At 43.6% G+C, this 20541-nt stretch overlaps 1 protein-coding gene across 2 annotated transcripts in view; it reads left to right on the top strand.

The window, feature by feature from the left end:
- Nucleotides 1-20541, top strand: part of rnf214 (ring finger protein 214) — a 61490-nt gene that overhangs the window by 22671 nt on the left and 18278 nt on the right. For both annotated transcript variants that reach the window (XM_060846776.1, XM_060846778.1), the window contains 5 exons: nt 991-1130; nt 10577-10645; nt 13749-13845; nt 15257-15345; nt 15795-15876. In XM_060846776.1, coding sequence (XP_060702759.1) covers nt 991-1130; nt 10577-10645; nt 13749-13845; nt 15257-15345; nt 15795-15876 — 477 coding nt within the window. The remainder of the gene's footprint in view (nt 1-990; nt 1131-10576; nt 10646-13748; nt 13846-15256; nt 15346-15794; nt 15877-20541) is intronic.

Raw genomic sequence — 20541 nt, 5'->3', positions numbered from 1 at the left:
GCCTGTTGAGTTTCTTCAGCAATTTCTGTTTTTGTTTATGTAACGTTCACATCCTCTCCTGATCAAACCTGAATTGCATTGAGAGCCAGATGATAGTAAATGCCATTCAAGTGATAGTTTCCTGCTTTTTTTTTGTCATTTGTGGCTGAGTATATTTGTACAGTTTTTAAAAAATGTGTTCATGCAATGGAATTCTCACTGACTAGGTCAGCGTGTTTTGCCCATCCCTAGTTGCCCCTTGATGAGCTGCCTTGTTGAACCTCTGCACTTCTTGAGGTGTGCTTAGGCCCTCAGTGCCCTTCCAGGATTTTGACCCATTGATGGTGAAGGAACAGCGATATATTTCCAAGTCAGGATGGAGGGGAACTTGCAGCTGGTGGTGTTTCAATGCCCTTGTCCTTCTAGATGTTGACCTAGACTATTCACCCTATCAATGCTCCTCTCTCTTACAAAAGATAAAAATAGTTAATATTTAGCTTTTCCATGTTCAGCTGGAAAGGGTTTTTTTTCTCAGCTAGTAAATGATGATGAACTTGTTGATGATGATCGTGACGATGATGATCGTGAAGCCATGTTGTCCAAGCACCAATCTGGGGGCTCAAAATAAAGCGGTTATAAATGGGATGTTTCCAGAACTCTGGGAATACATAGGCATTTTGACATTCTATCCGAAGTAGAAATGAATTACTAGGAACGTGTCTGAGATTGATTCCATGTTGAAGCTGAATCAAAGTCACTGTTAGATGTAAAATGCCCACGGCTGTTGGTGGTGTCTCTAATGATAATTCTATTTCTCGTGTCAAGCTCAATCATTCTTTTGAAGTTTATTAAAGATAGTGCCTTTAGCATTCGCATTTCACACTGAAATATTCCACGATGCAAAAAGAACTGCCGAACGTGAAACTCCTTTTAAGAACAATTTTTTTTTGCATGACAGCCAAGTCTGAAAGAGTGACATGTGGATGATTTTTGTTTTACACGACATTGCAGGATAATGTTAAGCAGGTTCAGGAGATGAAAGTAAAATTGGGAGAACTGAAGAAGAAATCTGAAAAGGAGAAGAAAGAGTTTGTTCAAAAAGAGCAAGAGTTGAAGAATGAAGTAACGAGGCTTTATGAAAATGGGAAACGGTAACAACAAAGTATTTTTGCTGCTTTATTTTGGGAGATGTTGTTTTGCAAAAGAGATTCCAAACTGGGCGCAGTATTGTTGTATAACAAAATCTGGCACCTGTTTTACCATTTAATACGATCACAGCTGTTCAGGGTTGGTCTGAGCTCAGTGTTTCTGTCTCCCTGTCCATAACTTAGACTCTCTCGTCTCAAATTTCTATCTCGCTCTGCCTGGAATAAGTTCAATGACCAAGACATCCTCTGTCTTCTCGGATAGAGAATTGGACAGACTTAGCACTTTCGGGCAAAAAAAAAGCCGCCTCTTCTCCATCTTAAAAGTGACATCTCTTATTCTTCAACTATGTCCCTCAAAGTTGAAGAGAGTTTTTGTCTCTCCTACAAACATTTCCCTTCAGCATGCATCCTGTTAAGTTCCCTCTGGAGCTTCCAGGTTTCATAACATTACTCCTTATTCTTCAAAATATCTATGGGTAAAGGCCCAACCTAATCCACCTTCCTTCATAAAAATGGAGTGAGTTCCTTTCTCTAAGCTGCTTCACAATTTTTCAAAACGAGGTCAAAATTGTCGCTGTTGCTGGATTATGTTGCTGGATTATATTCCTGGAATTCCCATCTTAATGGCACAGTGGGTGTATCCACCTGACACAGACAGCTCATCTCCACCTTCTCAAAGGTGATTAGGGATGGGCAATAAATGTTGGCCTTGCCACTCATGCCCACATCCTATGGATGAATGAAAACAGAAGTACTTCAGATGTGGTCTCACTAAGGCCCTGTACATCAGGAGTAAAACTTCCCGACTCTTTTATTCCCCTTCCCTTGCAATAAGCACCAATATTCCATTCACCGGTCTAATCACTTGCTGTCCCTGCAAACTGCTGTTTTGTGATCATCTTTTGACCCCATGTACCACAATCCCTCTTTAGTGCAGATTTCTGCAATCTCTCCGCTCTGCAGAATGTGCTGTTTTTCTGTTCCTCCTGCTAAAACGGACAAGTTCACATTTTCCCATCTGCTCCATCTGCAAACTTGTGATTATAACTGATACAATAGTGATTGAATTGAAGGGGGCAACTTGAGCCCAGAACAGATGAGGGAAATGTGGTTGACCCTGCTTGAAGGACAGAGAGATGTAATGAGGTTCAGCTGATATTGGGGCGCGAGGATCTGTGGGATGGTAAGATGGAAATGGTTGAAGTGAATTTATTCATAAAGCAGATAAATATGGTTGTATCAGAGACATTATATTTGAGAGCAGTTGTTTCACACTGTATGGTATTGGGTTAAAAAAGGGGAGAAACTCAGGGTTTGAATGTTTTTTAAGTCCCAAAATAGTTAAAGTGAGGTGATTCAGGCCATGCTGTTGGATTTACTGAGCTGGAGCTCTGATATTCTCCTTACTGTAAAAGAATTAGAATTTGCTTTATTGTCACATGTACTTGCCGCATGAGTACAGTGAAGAGTTTACAAGTCGCCATTTACGGTGTCATCTTGGGCAGCAACGTACCTAGGTAGAAATTCTTTTGTCCAGATTCTTAGGGAAGAATATGAGCAAAATAAAGAAATGTAAAGTCCAGCAATAAGTTAGAAAGATAGAGAAATAAAGAGTTCAGAATAACAGTCCTTCCGACCCACACTGCTCTGGGAATGCGGACCGAGGCCGGGGGTGCGGGCCCAGGCTGAGGCCCAGGCCGGGGGTGCGGGCCCAGGCCGAGGCCCAGGCCGGGGGTGCGGGCCCAGGCCGAGGCCCAGGCCGGGGGTGCGGGCCCAGGCCGAGGCCCAGGCCGGGGGTGCGGGCCCAGGCCGAGGCCCAGGCCGGGGGTGCGGGCCCAGGCCGAGGCCCAGGCCGGGGGTGCGGGCCCAGGCCGAGGCCCAGGCCGGGGGTGCGGGCCCAGGCCGAGGCCCAGGCCGGGGGTGAGGGCCCAGGCTGAGGCCGAGGCCGGGGTGCGGGCCGGGAGTGCAGGTTCAATTCTAGCTCTATCTAAGGTCATGATGAACATCTTGCCTTCTCAACCTTGCCCTTCACCTGAGGCCTCTCTCTGTCTCTCTCTCTCTGTCTCACTCTCTGTCTCACTTTCTTTCAAATGAGACAGCACTCTATGGGCGTCTGTGACTATGGTGACCTCACTCTGATATGATGTTGCTGTTTTCTGGTCTTCACTACAGCCACATGCTCTCCCTGTTGCTGTGCCCTTTCTGAATCCGATTGTTCCAATAACCGAGACTACCATTGTCTCCTCTGTCTGCACTGGAATCTCGAGCCTGCCCCATGATTCATTAGCAATGAGTTGAGTACTTTCTTTCACTGACTCTTTTTCATCCCTACGAGAGGCATGGCACTTAAATCTGCACATGGGCCTTCGGGTACTGCCTTTGAACCCAGGAAAGTATCATGACACTGAGATGGGGGGAAGGTGTCCAGCCAACTGAGCTAACCTACCCCCTACACATCGGAGTACATAACCAACATCCAACTAACAAAGCACAGGCAAATTTGGGTTAGGTGAGGGCAGTGAGAGACCCGCCAAATGATACCTCCATTTCTCCTCATTTTGAGCTTTAACTGAGGGGGAAAGCTGAGTGCACGCCAACCTGCTCTATTTGCAGGGATTAGTAAGGTCTGACCTTTGTGGTCTTTCCAATCTTTGTCCTTGTAACTGCTGACACTGGGGTTTCTGGTATCTCAGGGAACCCACAGTCTTTCTCCAAATGAGGATATGATGGATCCCAAAGGTGAACATGATCACCCCTTCCCTAAAGATCCAGCCTGAGGAACCTCCATGCAAAAGTGAGGACGGCAGATGCTGGAAATCAGAGTCTAGATTAGAGTGGTGCTGAAAAAGCACAGCAAGTCAGGCAGCATCCGAGGAGCAGGAAAATCGAAATTATCGAGCAAAAGCCCTTAATCTTGATGAAGGGCTTTTGCCCAAAACGTCGATCTTCCTGCTCTTGAGGAACCTCCGGTTAGAGGCTTTGATAAGGAAATACATTAGGGACAGGCGCTTTCTGAGATATGTGATTCCATCAAGAATGAGCTATGGTACGTTTTGGTAGCTAGTTTTGAAATGCTAAGCGCTTTGTGGCTGAGTGCCTCTTTCTATAAATGTAGGAATTACAGAGGCATTCCTGTACCTCTAAGGCTTCACCATTATGGCAGTGACTTAGAAATGTTTCTGAAGAAGACTGCAACTAAAGCTTTTAAACCCTGCCCCAGTGTAAATATGCCTTAAGTGTTATCGAGGTGTAATAGAGAGACCACCATGGGGATATGATGATGGCCCATCTTGTTTCATTTTTCCTGAAAACTCTGAACGTTTCTCCTCCTAACAGGAGCATCCAGGTGCTTCCTTCGTGATTTCAGGGCTTTCATCCTCACTCCTGCATTTGGATTTCTTTTCCACATACTGGTATCTCTTATCAGACTTGTTTACTGTATTGCCTACAGAGCCTTAGTGAGACTACACCCTGGAGAATGCAGTTTTGGTCTCCTCACCGGCAGTAAAATGTACTTGCCATCGGAGGAGTGAACCAGAAGTTCACTAAACTGATCCCTCGGGTGGAAGGAATGTACTATAGGAAAAATTAAATAGTCTGGGCATTATTCTCTGGGATGCAGAGCTGTTGCCATTGAAAAATATACATACTTTTAGGGCTCGAGAGAGGTGTACCAGGAAAAATGTCCCCCTGGCTAGGAACTGGAGAACTAGAAGTCACTGTCTTAGAATAAGGGGCACCTTGAAGATTGAAGAGTGAGGGAAACTTCTTCAGCCCAGGATGGATGCATGAAACGTTAGAATTCTCCACCTAGAGCCTCAATACTTTGAAAACTGAGATCGATAGGTTTCTACGAATTAAACTCACCAAGAGATATGGGGGCAGTACAGGCAACTGTGGTTTGAAGTAAACGGTCATATAATTGAGTGGTAGATTGGGTTTGAAGGGTTGAATGGCCTACTTCTGTTCCTATTCCTTATGTTCTTGTAGATGTGGAGAATTCCCTAACAACAGTTCTGAGGAGGAACAGGCAACCTGAAACGTTAACTTTGATTTCTCTCCACAGATGCTGCAAGACCTGCTGAGATTTCCCAGCAATTTCTGTTTTTGTTTCTGATTTACAGCATCTGCAATTCTTTCAGTTTTTCTTCCCTAACATTGTTTGCCTGAAACAGAGTGCTTTTTGTAAGTTTGCACATGTGCCCTTTGTTTTTGTTTCCCGTTCATTGTCCCACATTCTTCCTTTCCCTTGCTGGTGAAAGGGCATTGCTTATTGCTGCTGTTGTTGTAACATGATGTAGAACTCCCTCATCACACAGAGCAGGTGATTAAACTGTCTTTTTCCAATGGTTGTGGGAGCCATGATTGGGGGTGGGTGGGGGAAAGGGGTGTTAATGAGGCAACAGGGTGGGGCTGAGCAAGGCAGGTGAGGGCGTTCAGATTTGGTGTAGAGTTGTCCTTTGGTATCCTTTAGATTGAACATGGCAGACCAGCCAAGGAAGTGCATTCTAAAAGATGTGAACAGAGGAAATGGGATGTTTCTTCCATGTTGATGTGGGCTACCTATATGTACAGAGCTCTAAGCAAGTCTCACAAATTAGAGTTTGTGTTTGGAGAGGTGACCAAGGACAGAGATGAAGGCAGAGCAGTAGATGTTGTCTACATGGACTTTATTGAGGCCTTTGACAAGATTCCTTATCTTATTAGAAAGGTTAGATCACGTGGGATTCAGGCTTAGTTAGTCAATTGGATACAAAATTGGCTTGGTGAAGGATATAGAGGGTGATGATAGAGAGTTGCTCAGACTGTGACCAACAGTGTGTTGCAAAAGATCAGTGCTGGGTCCACTGCTATTCATCATTTACATAAATGATTTGGATGACAATATAGGTGGCATGGTTAGTAAGTGTGCGGATAACACCAAAGTTGTGGACAGTGAAGAAGGTCATCTGAGAGTGCATCAATCAACTGGGACAGTGGGCCGTGAAATTGCAGGTGGAGTTGAATTTGGATAAATGCAAATTGTTGCATTTTGGTTAGGAAAAAACCAAGGCAGGACTTGCACAGTTAATGTGGGGCCCTGGGAGTGTTGTTGAACAGGGATACCTTGGGGTCCATGTATATTGTTCCTTGAAAGTGGCATCACAGGTAGACAGGATAGTGAAGAAGGCATTCGGCATGCTAACCTTCATCGATCAGAGCACTGAGTGCAAGATTTGGGATATCTTGTTACAGCTATACAGTGCTTTAGTAAGGCCGCATACGGAGCACTGCATACACATCTGGTCACTCTGCTATAGGAAAGGTGTTACTAAACAGGAAAGGTTGCAAAACAGATTTACAAGGATGTTACCGAGACTGGAGAGTTTGAGTAATAAGGAGAGGCTGGATAGGCTGGGACTTTGTTTCCCCTGGAGTGTAGGAGGCTGAGGGGTGACTTTATAGAAGTTCATAAAAACATGAATAGGGTGCATAGCGAAGGTCTTGCCCCAGGGTGGGGGAGTACAAACTAGAGAGCATAAGTTTAAGGTGAGTGGGGAAAGATTTAAAAGGGACCTGAGGGGCAACGTTTTCACCCACAGGATGGTATGTATAAGGAACGAGCTGCCAGAGGAAGTGGGAGAGTCTGGTACAGTTACACATTTAACAGACATTTGGATGGGTACATGGTTAGGAAAAATCTAAAGGGATATGGTCAGAAGTCACACAACACCAGGTTTCAGACAACAGGTTTATTTAAAATCACAAGTTTCCGGGGCGCTGCTGCTTTGTCAGGTGAAGTGGAGCTCCTAGGCATGATGCCCACAACTGGACACAACTCTCCAGCTGAGGTCTAACAAGTGTCTTATACAAATTCAACATCACCTCCTTACTCTTGTACTCAATGCCTCTATTAATGAAGTTGAGGACAGTGGGGGCTTTAGTAACCTCTCTATTCACTTGTCCTGCACCTTCAGTGACCTGTTCACATGTACACCTAGGTCCTGCAGCTCCTGCATCCCTTTTAGAATTGTACACATCAATTCCAGAAGCATTGAGTCCAAAACCAAGGAGGTAATGGGTGAGTTATGGATTTATAAATCACTGGTTCCCTCTCAAATATCATGTGCTATTGTGGGAGCCACACTTCAGCATGGTAGTGAAGATATTAGGGAAGGTATACAAAAGATTATCGGAAATAATTCTGGCGATGAGAGACTTAAAGTGGATAGTTGAGAGGGGATGGGGTTTATTCCATAAAAGAGAAGAGGTCAAGATTTTCAAAATCATGAGGAATAGTTTCCCAATTGTGAAAGGCTTGAGAAGCTAATGGCACGGTTATGAAATAATTGGCAAAAGAACCAAAAGTTAATTAGGAAAAACTTTTCACACGTAGCAGTAAATACACTGTCTGAGAGTGTGGGAGACAGCTTCTTGTTTGACTAATTCTTTATAGCTATTTCTTGCAACTGTCCTTGAGTTGAAGCGCTGGATATACCACTTTAGAAGGCAATAATTTACTTCAATCATTTGGTGTCACTTTAATACTCATTAAAACTTATTCCTTGATATATTTCAGCAACATCGCTTTTTAAGAGTAATGTTGTAAAATAGTTTGTCTGCATTACACTGGCTCAGAGGAGATTTTCTATCCAATATTGCAAGAAATTTGTCTGCAGAATTCGAGGGATAAAGTGTTTCACAGAACTCTGAGTGCTCAAAGCAAAACTCTACCCTCTTATGACACGACTGTCTAATTTTCAAACCCCAAAATGCTGGGTTTAAGCAGTACCGGTTGTAACAGTGGCTTAATGTTTAAAGGAGGGCCAACCTGACCCAGGCCATCAAAGAGGCGACGTGTGCATACGCACAGAGAATACACAGCCACTCTCAGGGCAGCAGCGGAGCATGTGGAAGGGCATCCAGCGGTCACCAACCACAGAATAGCATTGCCTGCTTCTGGTGATGCCACCCTCCCAGATACAATGACCACACACTGTTTGAGGCACGAAACGACTTGGCAGCGAGGAAGTCCATCTGCCCCGCCCCACCCTACCCTCACCCACCACCCCACAATGACCTCCCAGTGTAACTGGATCCTGAACTTCCTGACTGGAAGACCTCAGTCAGCTGGATCGGGAACAGCATCCCCAGCACCATCACACTGAGCACGGGATACCCCCGGGGCTGTGTGCTCAGTCCACTGCTGTTCACCCTACCGACACACGACTGTGCAGCGATGCACAGCTTGTATCGCATCATCAAATTCGCTGATGATTCGACGATAGTGGGTCTCATCAGCACAAACACCGAGTCAGCGTAAGAGAGGAGGTGCAGCAGCCAACAATCTGTCTCTGACCTTAGACAAGACGAAAGAGATGGTTGTTGACTTCAGGAGAGCACAGAGTGACCACTCTCCGCTGGACATCGACAGCTCCCCCGTGAAGAGCACCAAATTTCTTGGCGTGCACCTGGCGGAGAATCTCCCCTGGATCCTCCACCCCAGCTCCATAGCCAAGAAAGCCCAATTGTGTCTCTACTTTCTGCACAGTCTGAGGAATGCCCACCTCCCACTCCCCATCCTCCCCACATTCTACAGCGGGTTCAGTGAGAGTACCCTGAGCTGCTGCATCACTGTCTGGTTATGGGAATTGCCCTGTCTTGGATTGGCAGACCCGACAACAGATAATGAGGATGGCAGAGAAGATCATTAGGGTCTCTGTTCCCTCCACGACAGACATTTACACCACACGCTGCATCCAAAGGACTAAGAGCATTGTGGAAGACCCCACACACCCCTCACTCAAACTCTTCTCCCTCCTGCCATCTGGCAGAAGATACCGGAGCATTTGGTCTCTCACGGCCAGACTGTGCAACGGTTTCTCCCCCCAAGCCATCAGGCTCCTTACCACAGTATGATCAGACTCTTTCTCATCTGAAATTCTTTGTCCGATTTCTAATTGCTGCTAGAAAAATGTCTAATATTTATCATTCTTCTATTACACTGTAACTTGCGTGTTTTGCATTTCTTATGCACTTTATGCCGTGTACGAGTGTGTAGTTTGTGCTGTCCATTTAGCACCCTCGTCCTGGAGGAACATTGTCATGTTTTTACTTTCTACGCTGTATAAGGTAGAAATGACCAAACAAAGCTTCTCTACTTAAGGGTCAAATCAAAATAATACACTGGAAAATTATGATTTCTTGCGAATATTGATAACATTTGTAATGGGTCAACTAATTAAGATTTGCTGTGTCTGGAATCACAAGCGAGGTAAAGGTGAAACATTCCCCACCCTAAAAAGGCATTAATGAACCAGATGGGTTTTTACAACAGTTGGTGGCCACCATTACTACATTCCAGATTTGTTTGAATTGAAAATACCACCAGTTGCCCTGGCAGGGTTTCGTTCCATGTTCCCAGAGCTTATTCCTGGGGTTTCTGAATTATAAGTTCAGTGATGATACCACTGCTCAACCTCCTTCCCCTTATTAAAGCTGCCAAAATGGAATTGGATTTTACCTGAAAAAGGATGTATGTCCAGTTTTTTGGGGGAGAAAGCAGGACAATGATTCTTATTGAATTGTTTGTTTGGAGAGTTGGTGAAAAGGGGCAGTTTATTCACACAGAGGGTGGAATGGAATGAGCTGTCAGAGGAAGTGGTGGAGGCTGGTACAACTACAACATTTAAAAGGTCTCTGGATGGGTATATGAATAGGAAGGGCTTAGAGGGAAATGGACCAAATGCTGGCAAATGGGACTGGATCAATTTATTTATCTGTTCAGCACGGATGAATTGGATTCGGCTTCCGTGCTGAATAAATGACATGATGGGCTAGGTCTGAACTGATTCTTGTGCAGCTTTAAGGTGTGAGGCAGAAGGTTTAGAGGGGAATGTGAGGAAAAGCTTTTTCACTCAGAAGGTGGTGGGAATCTGGAATTCACTGTCTATAAGGGTGGAAGCGGTAGAAACCTTCATAACATTTAAGAAGTATATAGATACGCACTTGTGAGACAGGCATACAGGGCTATGGACCAGAGCTGAAAAATAGGATTAGGATAGTTAGGTGTTCGTCTTTGACTAATGCAGACGAGATAGACCAAAGGGCCACTTTCTGTACTGTAGATCCTTATGACTCTTTGACATAAAATGGCTGATTTCACAGATGATTGATTTCATGAGAATTTGTTTCTGTGACAAGAAGGTGACACAATAACTGATGAGAAATAATATGCACACTTTGGATTTTGCAATCTAAAGCCAGTTATTAGCTGAAATAACCTTTTTACAGCTTAGAAAGGTAGCAGATGATTTCCCTCCATTTCTTCCTCCACAGATGTTGTCCACCCTGTCGAGTGTTTCTAGTTTTTGCTCCAAATTGACTCTTGTCCTTATTTTCCAATCTGACCCCTATCCATTAAATGCAATCTCTCTCTCTCTCTCTCTGTCTTTCTTTGTTTGTTTTAGGCTGATGAAGGAGCAGGAAGAAAAGGGCAACTTGATTGCCATTCTGATCAGCGATCAATCAGACAAGAAGTAAGTCTTTGTTTTTCTTGATCTAGATAGAAGGTTTTTGAAGAAGTGACAAAGAAGATTGATGAAGCCGGCGGGGGGGGGAGGTGGACATTGACTATATGGACTTCAGCAAGGCATCAACAAGATTCTTTATGGTACACTGATTAGCAAGGTTAGATCTCATGGAATACAGGGAGATCTAGCCATTTGGATGCAGAACTGGCTCAAAGGTAGAAGACTGAGGGTGCTGGTAGAGGGTTGTTTTTCAGACTAGATAACCTCTGACCAGCAGTGTACCACAAGGTTCGGTGTTGGGTCCACTGCTTTCATCATTTACATAAATGACTTAGATGTAAACATAGGTACAGTTAGTAAGCTTACAGATGACACCAAAATTGGAGGTGTAGTGGACACCGAAGAAGGTTATCTCAGAGTAAAATGGGATCTTGATCAGATGGATCATGGAATGGCAGATGGTGTTTAATTTAGATAAATGTGAGGTGTTGCATTTTGTTAAGGCAAATCAGGGCAGGACTTGTACATTTAATGGTGAGGTCCTGGGGAGTGACGCTAAACAAGAAAACCTTGGAGTGCAGGTTCATAGCTCCTTGAAAGTGGAGTCACAGGTAGACAAGCTAGTGGAGAAAGTTTTTGGTACGCTTACCTGGATTGTTCAGTGCATTGAGTATAGGAGAAAGTGAGGACTGTAAATGTTGGAGATCAGAGTCAAAAGGTGTGGTGCTGGAAAAGCACAGCAGGTCAGGCAGCATCCGAGGAGCAGGAGAACTCCTGATGAAGGGCTAATGCCTGAAACGTCGACTCTCCTGCTCCTCAGACGCTGCCTGACGTGCTGTGCTTTTCCAGCACCACACTTTTTGGCATTTAATATAGTAGTTGGGAAGTCATGTTGTGGCTGTTCAGGATATTAGTTTGGCTACTTTATGAATATTATGTTCACTTCTGGTCTCCCTGCTATAGGAATGATGTTATAAAGGTGGTAAAAACAATGACTGCAGATGCTGGAAACCAGATTCTGGATCAGTGGTGCTGGAAGAGCACAGCAGTCCAGGCAGCATCCAAAGAGCAGCGAAATCGACGTTTCGGGCAAAAGCCCTTCAGGTTCAGAAAAGATTTGCAAGGATGTTGCTGGGGTTGGAGGATTTCAGTTATAGCAAGAGTCTGAGTAGGCTGGGGCTATTTTTCCTGGAGCATTAGAGTTTGAGATTTATAAATAAAGTCATGAAGGACATGGATAGGGTGTTAGGGAAGGTCTTCTTCTGAGAGTAGCAGAGTCCAAAGCTGGGAGGCATAGATTAAAGGTGAAAGAAAAAAGATATAAAAGGGATCTAAGGGGTAACTTTCTCCCGCAGAGGATGTTGCGTGTATGGAATGAGCTGCCAGAAGGAGTGATGGAGGCTGGTACAATTACAACATTTTAAAAGGCACCTGGATGGATATGTGAATGGAAAGGGTTGAGAGAAATATGGGCCAAGTGCTGACAAATGGAGCTAGATTTATTTAGAATATTTGGTTGGCATGAATGAATTGGACTGGGGGGATCCGTTTCCTTTCTACACAACACTGTGACTATGAATAAGTGCTAATGAGGCTGAAAAAATATTGTCCTGAGTTTCCCCAGGGTAACGCTGACCGTATCTGTGCAATCTGCCTGAAATTTGGGAAACTCAGTGCAAGCAACCATGGAATCTTAAACACAGTCTTTCATGCTAATCGGAAGATTATTAGTCTGGAAGCTGACTGTCCAGCCCAGATCAAGTTACTTAGCATTGCACTTGTGTCTGTTTCCTAACCTTCAAGCAAAGTCTTCACATTCAGCTATTTGTTTTGATTGCAAAGGCACTTAAAGAGACGTGTTAAAAGCCTTTGAATGTAACTAAAAACAAAATTACTAAAATTACCAGTTTATGTAAAACTAATTTTTTAAAGTTACTTTCAGTTACCTAAAATCTGATCATTTTGGTGATGAATGGGCACTTTGATTAAACACACTTTTTTGTGACAAATCCTCTTCAATTTACTTCAATCAATTGGTGTCTTTTTAATACTCGTTAAAACTCAGCCCTCAACGTGTTCCAGCTTCTTCAGAGTCATGTTCTAAATTATTTTGTTAGCATTACACTGGCTCATAGGAGATTTTATATCCAATATTGCAAGAGATTTGTGTGCAGAACTCAAGGGATAAAGCATGTCACAAAACTATCAACTCTCTGATCGTGCTCAAAGCAAAAATCTACCCTGTTATGACATGACTGCCTAATTTTCAAACCCCAAAGTGCTGGGAATTATGCAGTATGTGTTGTAACAATGGTTTAACAACTAAGGGTCAAATCAAAAGAATATGCTGAAAAATCATGTTGTCTTGTAGCTACTGTTGACATTCTACCCCAATATTCTGATTCTTTTGCCTTGTCTTTAGGGGTAAAAACATGTGTGAGCACCTAGAAGATGCAGTTTTAATAATTTTGCAAAGCAGTTTGCATAATTTCTTGAAAGTGACAGGGTAGGTAGAGAGAGCCATTAGTCCAGGCATCATTAACAGGGACATGGAGTGTGGGAGGAATGAGGTTATGCTGAACTGATACAGGACCCTGGTTAGTCCTCAGCTGGAGCTGGAGTGTATAGTTCTGAGCGTTACATTTTACAGAGGATGCGAATAAATCAGAGACTATGGTTTACGAAGTGGTTCCAGTTATGAGGATAGAGTGGAGAATTTGGGCCTGTTTTCCTTCCAAAGGAAACGGCTGAGGGGAGATTTGATAGATATCTTCAAAACCATGAGGGGACTGGACAGAGTAGCAAAGAAACATATCATAAAACAATCAAGAAACGGAGCTCGCAATTGTTTTGCAAAAGAAGCAGATGTGAGATGAGAAAGGAATGTTGTCACATGACAAGTGGACTGGGTTTCGAGTGTGCTGCCTAGAATTGTTTTCATTTGAAGAAGTCATCTGACAATGTGATTGGTTACAAGGGTTTGGCACGAGGTCAGAGAGCAGGTGAAGAGACACTGGGCCAAATGGCCTTCTGCACTGTAACAATTCTGGGGGAGGTTGACTTCAGCACATGTGTGGATTTAAGCTTGTGACTTGACTGATCATTGCAGGGAGAAGTTACATGAGGATTTGGCAAAACTGAGGCTCAAGCATCAGGACCTTAACAAGAAAGTTCTGGAAGAGACCGAACGAGCCTTGAAAGCTGAGGTCAGTGTGATTTGCCTCAGACGATGTTATGACATTGGGGTTTAAGTTATAGAGTTGGAGGAACACAGCAGGTCTGGCAGCATCTGTGCAGAGAAAGCACAGTTAACATTTCGGGTTGAGTGACCCTTCCTCAGAAAACTGTTCTGAAGAAGGAGCGCTGGACTCAGAGCGTTAACTCTGCTTTCTCTCCACAGATGCTGCCAGACCTGCTGAACTTTTCCAAACATTTCTGTTTTTCTTCCTTCTTCAGAACCCAGTTACAAATGATAATGTTCCCTTTTGGCCTGAACTAGGTAATTGAACCTTTTCATATGTATGTTTTATCAATCCCTGTCAAAGGTTTACCACTGGTAAATGAAACCACGTGTGATTTGTTAATCCTGTTTAGTTAACAAAGACTTCATATCCTCTTAAAGGGAGGTGATGGCACAGTGGTATTATCACTAAACTATCTAATATCCCAGGCAATGGTCTTGGCACCTGGGTTCGATTCCTGCCCTGGCAGAAAGTGAGTTTGAATTCAATTTTTTAAAAAATCTGGAATTCAGCATTTACCAATGAAACCTTTTTTTTGGAAAAAGCCATCTGGTCCATTAGTTTTCTTGAGGAAAGTAAGCTGCCATCTTTATCAGGTTTGGCCTACATGTAACTCCAGACCCACACTACATGGTTGACTCTTGACTACAGACCTGTTTCTACTAATTAAGGATGGACAATAAACGCTGGCCCAGCCAGTGACACTCACATCCCGTGGGTGAAAAAGAAATGCTGGGATTAGGTTTGGTCCAGGTAGTTTGCCTTAGAACACAGCCCCTCGGCCCTGCTCCACCATATATTACTTTCATGGCTGAACTTACCTTAGCCTCAACTCCACTTTCCTGCCCACTCCCCATAACCCTTTAATCCCTTACGAACAAAAAATATGTCTATCTCCTCCTCAAATATATTCAGTGTCCCAGTGTCTAATGCTCTCTCGAGTCATGAATGTGACGGATTCAAGACTCTTTGAGAGAAGCAATTCCTCTTCATCTCTGTCTAAATCTGCTTTAAGATTTGCTTATGAAAGCAGAATGATGATTATGAGGCTGTTCCTCTCACATCAGATCCGCATTCAATTCAACAATGCTATTGTCTTGTACTCTTAGTGTCTGTAAAGCTTGCCCTGTGTGATCCTTTGTCATTGCTGGGTCAGTTTCCCCATCAAATTTCAACTGGAACTACCTTAATCTCACAGGCCACAGAAGTTCAGGAAGAAGATCCTTTACTGCCTTTTTAAATTCGACTAATGATGGACGATATACGCAGTCCTTTCCAGCAACACCCACCTCCTGACAACGAGGAATAAATAATACATAAAAATAACTTTGCCTTTACTTTCAGCAAATCATCATGAATGCTTCTGCTGTTGCAGGTTCAATCCCTGGAGAGCAAGAAGGAGTTTGCAGTTATGATGCTGGACAAAGCAGCGAGTGAAGCAGAACTACAGATTCATAGCTTGAGGTCAGTGTCTAACTGTTGCAAATCAATCTTTAATCTCGCTCAGCTAGACTCGCTGCTTTCTTATGAAATGACTGATGCGAAACGAAAGTAAAGGAATTCATTAGACCTGTGTTCCAGCAAATTCACAAGAGCTTGGTGCATAGACTGGCTCTGGGATGAATAGTTTGCTTTCGTGTGTGTCCTTGAATTTCTTTCATTTAACATTCAGGATCTTGAACAATCCCTTTTTGACAGTAACTGAGCAGCAGAACAGTCTGATTGGGCTTCGGAACACTCCAGGAAAGCAGCACTTCCTGAAGCACCTATCTTCAGCATAGCCCGGTTTTGTGACTCTGTCGCTGGCAATGGCTACATTACACAAGATATGTCTTGTTTTGCACTGCCCTCTTCACCCCGATGAGCAATAACCAGAAATAAAAAGGTTTCATTTGTTTGTTTTGCTTTTTCAGCTCCATTCCAGGAAGGTCGAGCCTGGTACATGATTGGCGGAGAAGGCTACATGACATCCAGGTGCAAAAGGAGAATATCAGGGTAAGGTTTGGGTGGCCCCTCTGTGATGGAGAGCTGTCTTGGTGCTATACCATTGGGTAACAGGCCTAGCATGCACTCACTAGAAAACAGCAAACAGTGTGTTGCCATAGTAATGTTGTCAGATTGACATATGTTCCAGGCTGTATGGGAAAATGGAACAATTTGAAAGATGTCTGAAAGAGCTGTACAGACAGTGAAGTATTTCTGACGTGTTGCCGTTATTGTAATGTAGGAGACACATCAGCCAATTTAACCACAGCAAGGCCCCCACTCATTGCATTGTACTGCGACCATTTTTTTTTATGGATGTTGATTGAGAGATAAGTATTGACTCGGAGTCCAGGGGTAACTTTGAAATAGTGCATGGAGATATTTTACACCTACCTGAGTGCCTCATTTTATCAGCTCATCCATCACACAAGGCACCTCCGACAGTGCAGCACTCCCTCAGTACTGCATTGCTGTTTCAGCATTGATACTTGTTCTCATGTGCTGGAGTGAGACTTAGAGTCACAGAGATGTACAGCCCGGAAACAGACCCTTCAGTCCAACTCGTTGATGCCAACCAGTTATCCTGACCTAGTCTAGTTCCATTTGCCAGCACTTGGCTCATATGCCTGTAAACCCTTCTTATTCATCCATCCAGGTACCTTTTAAATGTTATAATTGTACCAGCCTCCACCACTTCTTCTGGCAGCTCATTCCATACATGCACAACTCTCTGTGTGAAAAAGTTGCCCCTTAGGTCCGTTTTATATCTTTCCCATCTGACTCTAAAGCTATGCCCTCTAGTTCTGGACTGAAAATGTGTTGCTGGTTAAAGCACAGCAGGTTAGGCAGCATTGGATGCTGCCTAACCTGCTGTGCTTTAACCAGCAACACATTTTCAGCTGTGATCTCCAGCATCTGCAGACCTCATTTTTTACCTCAAGTTCTGGACTCCACCTCTGTAAGTAAAAGGCCTTATCTATTTATCTTATCCGTGCTCCTCATGATTGAACAGAGAACCTTACAAATGTTGCCATGAGTCTAACCAATGTTTCTCCTCCACCTTGGGCAGACCCTAGGGATCAAGAGTGACTTGATTCTATGAAATGGTAAGGACAGGAATAGGCCATTGGGCCCTTCAAGCCTGCTGTACTCATATATTATCGTGGCAAACCATTCCAACTCATTGCCCTGTTCCTGCCTCTGTCCATACTCTTTGATCCCTTTATCCCTAAGAACTATCTCTATCTCCCTATTGAAAATGATCAAAGTTTTGGCCTTCAACTGCGTTCTGTGGCTGAGAATTTGTGACTCACCACTCTCTGGGTGAAGCCATTTCTCCTCATCTCAGTCCTAAATGGTCTCCCCTATATCTTTAACACTGTGGAGTATTTGCAGAAACGCCTTGGTCCTGGAGCAAGTTAATGAACTCTCAGACAAAGCGAGAGGCTCACCATTCAGTGGATGTTGGAATGGCTGATTAGTTCAGTCCATGGTTTGCCAAGCGAGGTGGGGGGATGAGGCTATCACTTGAGGGCCCACGTGTTTACCGGTTTACGCACTATCTCTGACCTATGCACTCCCCCGACATCGACATCCCTCTGTTTGTTCAGTTCCCTCTTGGACGAGCCTGTTGCATTTTGGTCAGTCTCCCCTGAGTCGACGGGAGACATTTGATTGCTTCAGGGATGCTCTGAACCTTTACACTGCCCTCCAGGAGGTCTGTGAGCAAGGTGACGTCAGGCTGAAGCAGTTATTTTGGGAGGCTGGCTTCAGTTGGAATGTCAAATCCTACCCAGCGGAATTGGTAATGATGGCTAAACGTCTTGATGCCAGGGAGAGGACCCTGCTGGAGTACCATCTTTCAATCCACTGGGTTTGGAGGATCTTGCGAACATCTCCAGTGTGGGATGTCTAGCACAAATAGGAACATGGGGGATCACTGCTGACCAGTGACCCGCCACCTACCAGCTGAGCCAGAGTTAGCATTACAAAGTAAATGTAAGCCACATGTTTCTGTGACATGGTAATGAGAAGAATGCTAGAAATATGCAACCTGTCTGTCAGAGACTCAAAGGGATAAATTTTTCGGTTGAGTATATTTTTCAGACTGACAAGGGATTTTGAAATTTGTGATTTACAGTTTTCCTTTCATCTTGGTTTGTTTTGTGTCTGGTTCTTCAGTCCTTCGATTCATCCTTCAGAAAGCTTCACCTGAAACTCAGGAGACTGCCTTTCTCTTTGTACTGTTGGCAGCCTCAGAGTGTATTCCTGGCAGCTATGAGTTCTGTTTCAAGTTTTCAGTGCTCAGCACTTGCTTCTTGCCTCTTGCCTCAGAGTTTTATTCATTTGCTCCAGAACCAAGTGTTTCTGTAAATACTAGATCTGGCCACTAGATGGGGAATCTCTCCTGTAGGTGCCAAGCACCCCACTTGCTGTGTGGCATTAACTGTATCACAAGTCACCTTGACATTGTTCAGTCACTACAGTTTCTCTCTGCACTTCTCTAAAGATCCAGAGCCTGGATTCTTACTGTTTTGTGCTGGTGGTCAACAGAAGACAACACAGTAACTCTCCAGATCATTCCATCCTCTCCCTTTTGTGTTAAATTCCCTCACAGGGTGTGGGCATCTTAGTTTAAGTAGCATTTGTTGCCTATCCCTAATTACCCAGAGGGCAGTTAAGAGTCGACCATGTTGCTGTGGGTCTGGATTCACACATAGGTAAGGATGGCAGTTTTCTTTCCTTAAGGACATTACTGAACTGACAATCGACAATGGTTTCATGGTTCTCATTAGACTCTTAATTAGATTCCAGATTTTTATTGAAATCAAATTCCACCATCTACTATGGCGGGATTTGAACCTTGGTCCCCGGAACTTTGCCTGGATTAGCAGTCCAGCAATATTGCCACTAGGCTGTTGCGTCCCCTGTGATCCATTATTGATTGTAGCTATGCCTTAGTGGGTGTCACTGTCCCCTCTGAGTTAGAAACTTATAAAATGATGCAGCACAGAGAGAAGCCATTCAGTCCATTGTGCTTATGCTAGCTGTTTGATAAAGATCTCACTCCCCTGTTCTTCTCCATTTTCTTTTTCCTTTTTATTTATTAACCCAGTTTTGAAAGTTATTGGCTCTGTTTCTGCCCTTTTAGACAGAGAATTCCAAATTAGAACAACTTGCAGTGGAGAGAAAAAGGCTTCCTCATTGGAATGTAATGAGATCTGGGTAAATGATGATCCTGTAACTCATGACCTGATTCTAACATCAGTAAGAGAGAAGACACCAATCCAGAATGAGCATGTGAAGAGAGAGGTCTTAGACACTGCACTAGGTAGCACATTTGGTAACCAGTCTTTTACACGTGTAAATAAATGAGTGTCCGAGTATATTCTGTAACAGAAGAGTCTTCATTAGAGATAAGGAGCAAATAGCCTCCATGATGGGGAATTTCGAGATTAGGTGGCACATTTTAAAGTGAGAGGAGACAGATTTTAAAAAAGACATGGGAGGTAATTTTTTTTACAGAGGGTGAGTTGTGTGTGGAATAAACTTCCTGAGAAAGTGGTAAATGTGGATATAATCACAACATTTAGAAGACATTTGGATAAGTACATGAATTAAAAAGGTTTGCTGGGTCAGGACCAGGCAGGTGCTACCAGCTTAGTTTGGGATTACGTTTGATATGGACTGATTGGACCGAAGGGTGTGTTTTCGTACTGTATAACTCTCTGACTATGACCATGGATTCTCAGTAGTGGTATTAGCTGAAAGCACAAGAGAGACTATGCATGTTACCTCTGATCCGTATGCCAATCCTGTAAACTGCATGTTCTTTAACTAACAACCTTTCTATTTCTCCTTATCTGCTCTAAGCAAATCATTAATGAAATGGAACGCTTTTATCAAATAATCCCCCATAACCATCAGTATTCAAAGGAGAATAGCCTAACTTCATGTGGGCTCAGGTTTTATTGCAAACACCTGAACACATGAATGTAGATGACTGTGTGTTGTGATACTGTGTGAGTGCCACAATGTCTGCAGTGTCATCTTTCAGCTGGGCTGTTAAACTCTGTATCTAGTTCCCTGGCACTATTTTGAAATAATGCAGGTAAGAAACCCACCCCACTTTGTTTCTAGGACAATCGATCCCTCGAATAATGTCTCAAACAGACCATCTGCTTATTATCTCATTGATGTTTACAGGACCTTGCTGTGTGCAAATTGGGGTGTCATGTCTCCTGTCTTACAGCAGTGACAGCTGTTAGTATCCCAGCAATACTGGGCAAATCAGGTCATCGTGAAACCTGGTTTGATGTACAATAAGTTTTATTGCTTGTTTATTCTGTTATTCAGCCACTGACCGTGTTCACAAGGAGCTGCCAATGTACCTTTTTTCAAGAAAAAGAACACAAATGTTATGCAAAAGGAAAATACAAAACTTGTCATGCCATGTACAAACTATGTGAAACGATCTTATTACAAATATCTGAATGAAAGTTTTAATCCTTTTACCCGAACAACAAGACTAAAGTGCCATGTCACTCTTTTGCCATTGCTAAGTATCTGCTCAGACTGCATGGCTAGAGTTATTTTGTGGAGCTTTATTTTCTTGTGACTCCTAAATTGCTAACTTCAGAGTAGGTTTTCCATGCATTCAACTGTCAGCAGTTT

Source organism: Hemiscyllium ocellatum, chromosome 29, assembly GCF_020745735.1.
Source record: "Hemiscyllium ocellatum isolate sHemOce1 chromosome 29, sHemOce1.pat.X.cur, whole genome shotgun sequence".
NCBI classification, from domain to species: Eukaryota; Metazoa; Chordata; class Chondrichthyes; order Orectolobiformes; family Hemiscylliidae; genus Hemiscyllium; species Hemiscyllium ocellatum.
This window is presented reverse-complemented; position numbering and strand designations above follow the sequence as displayed.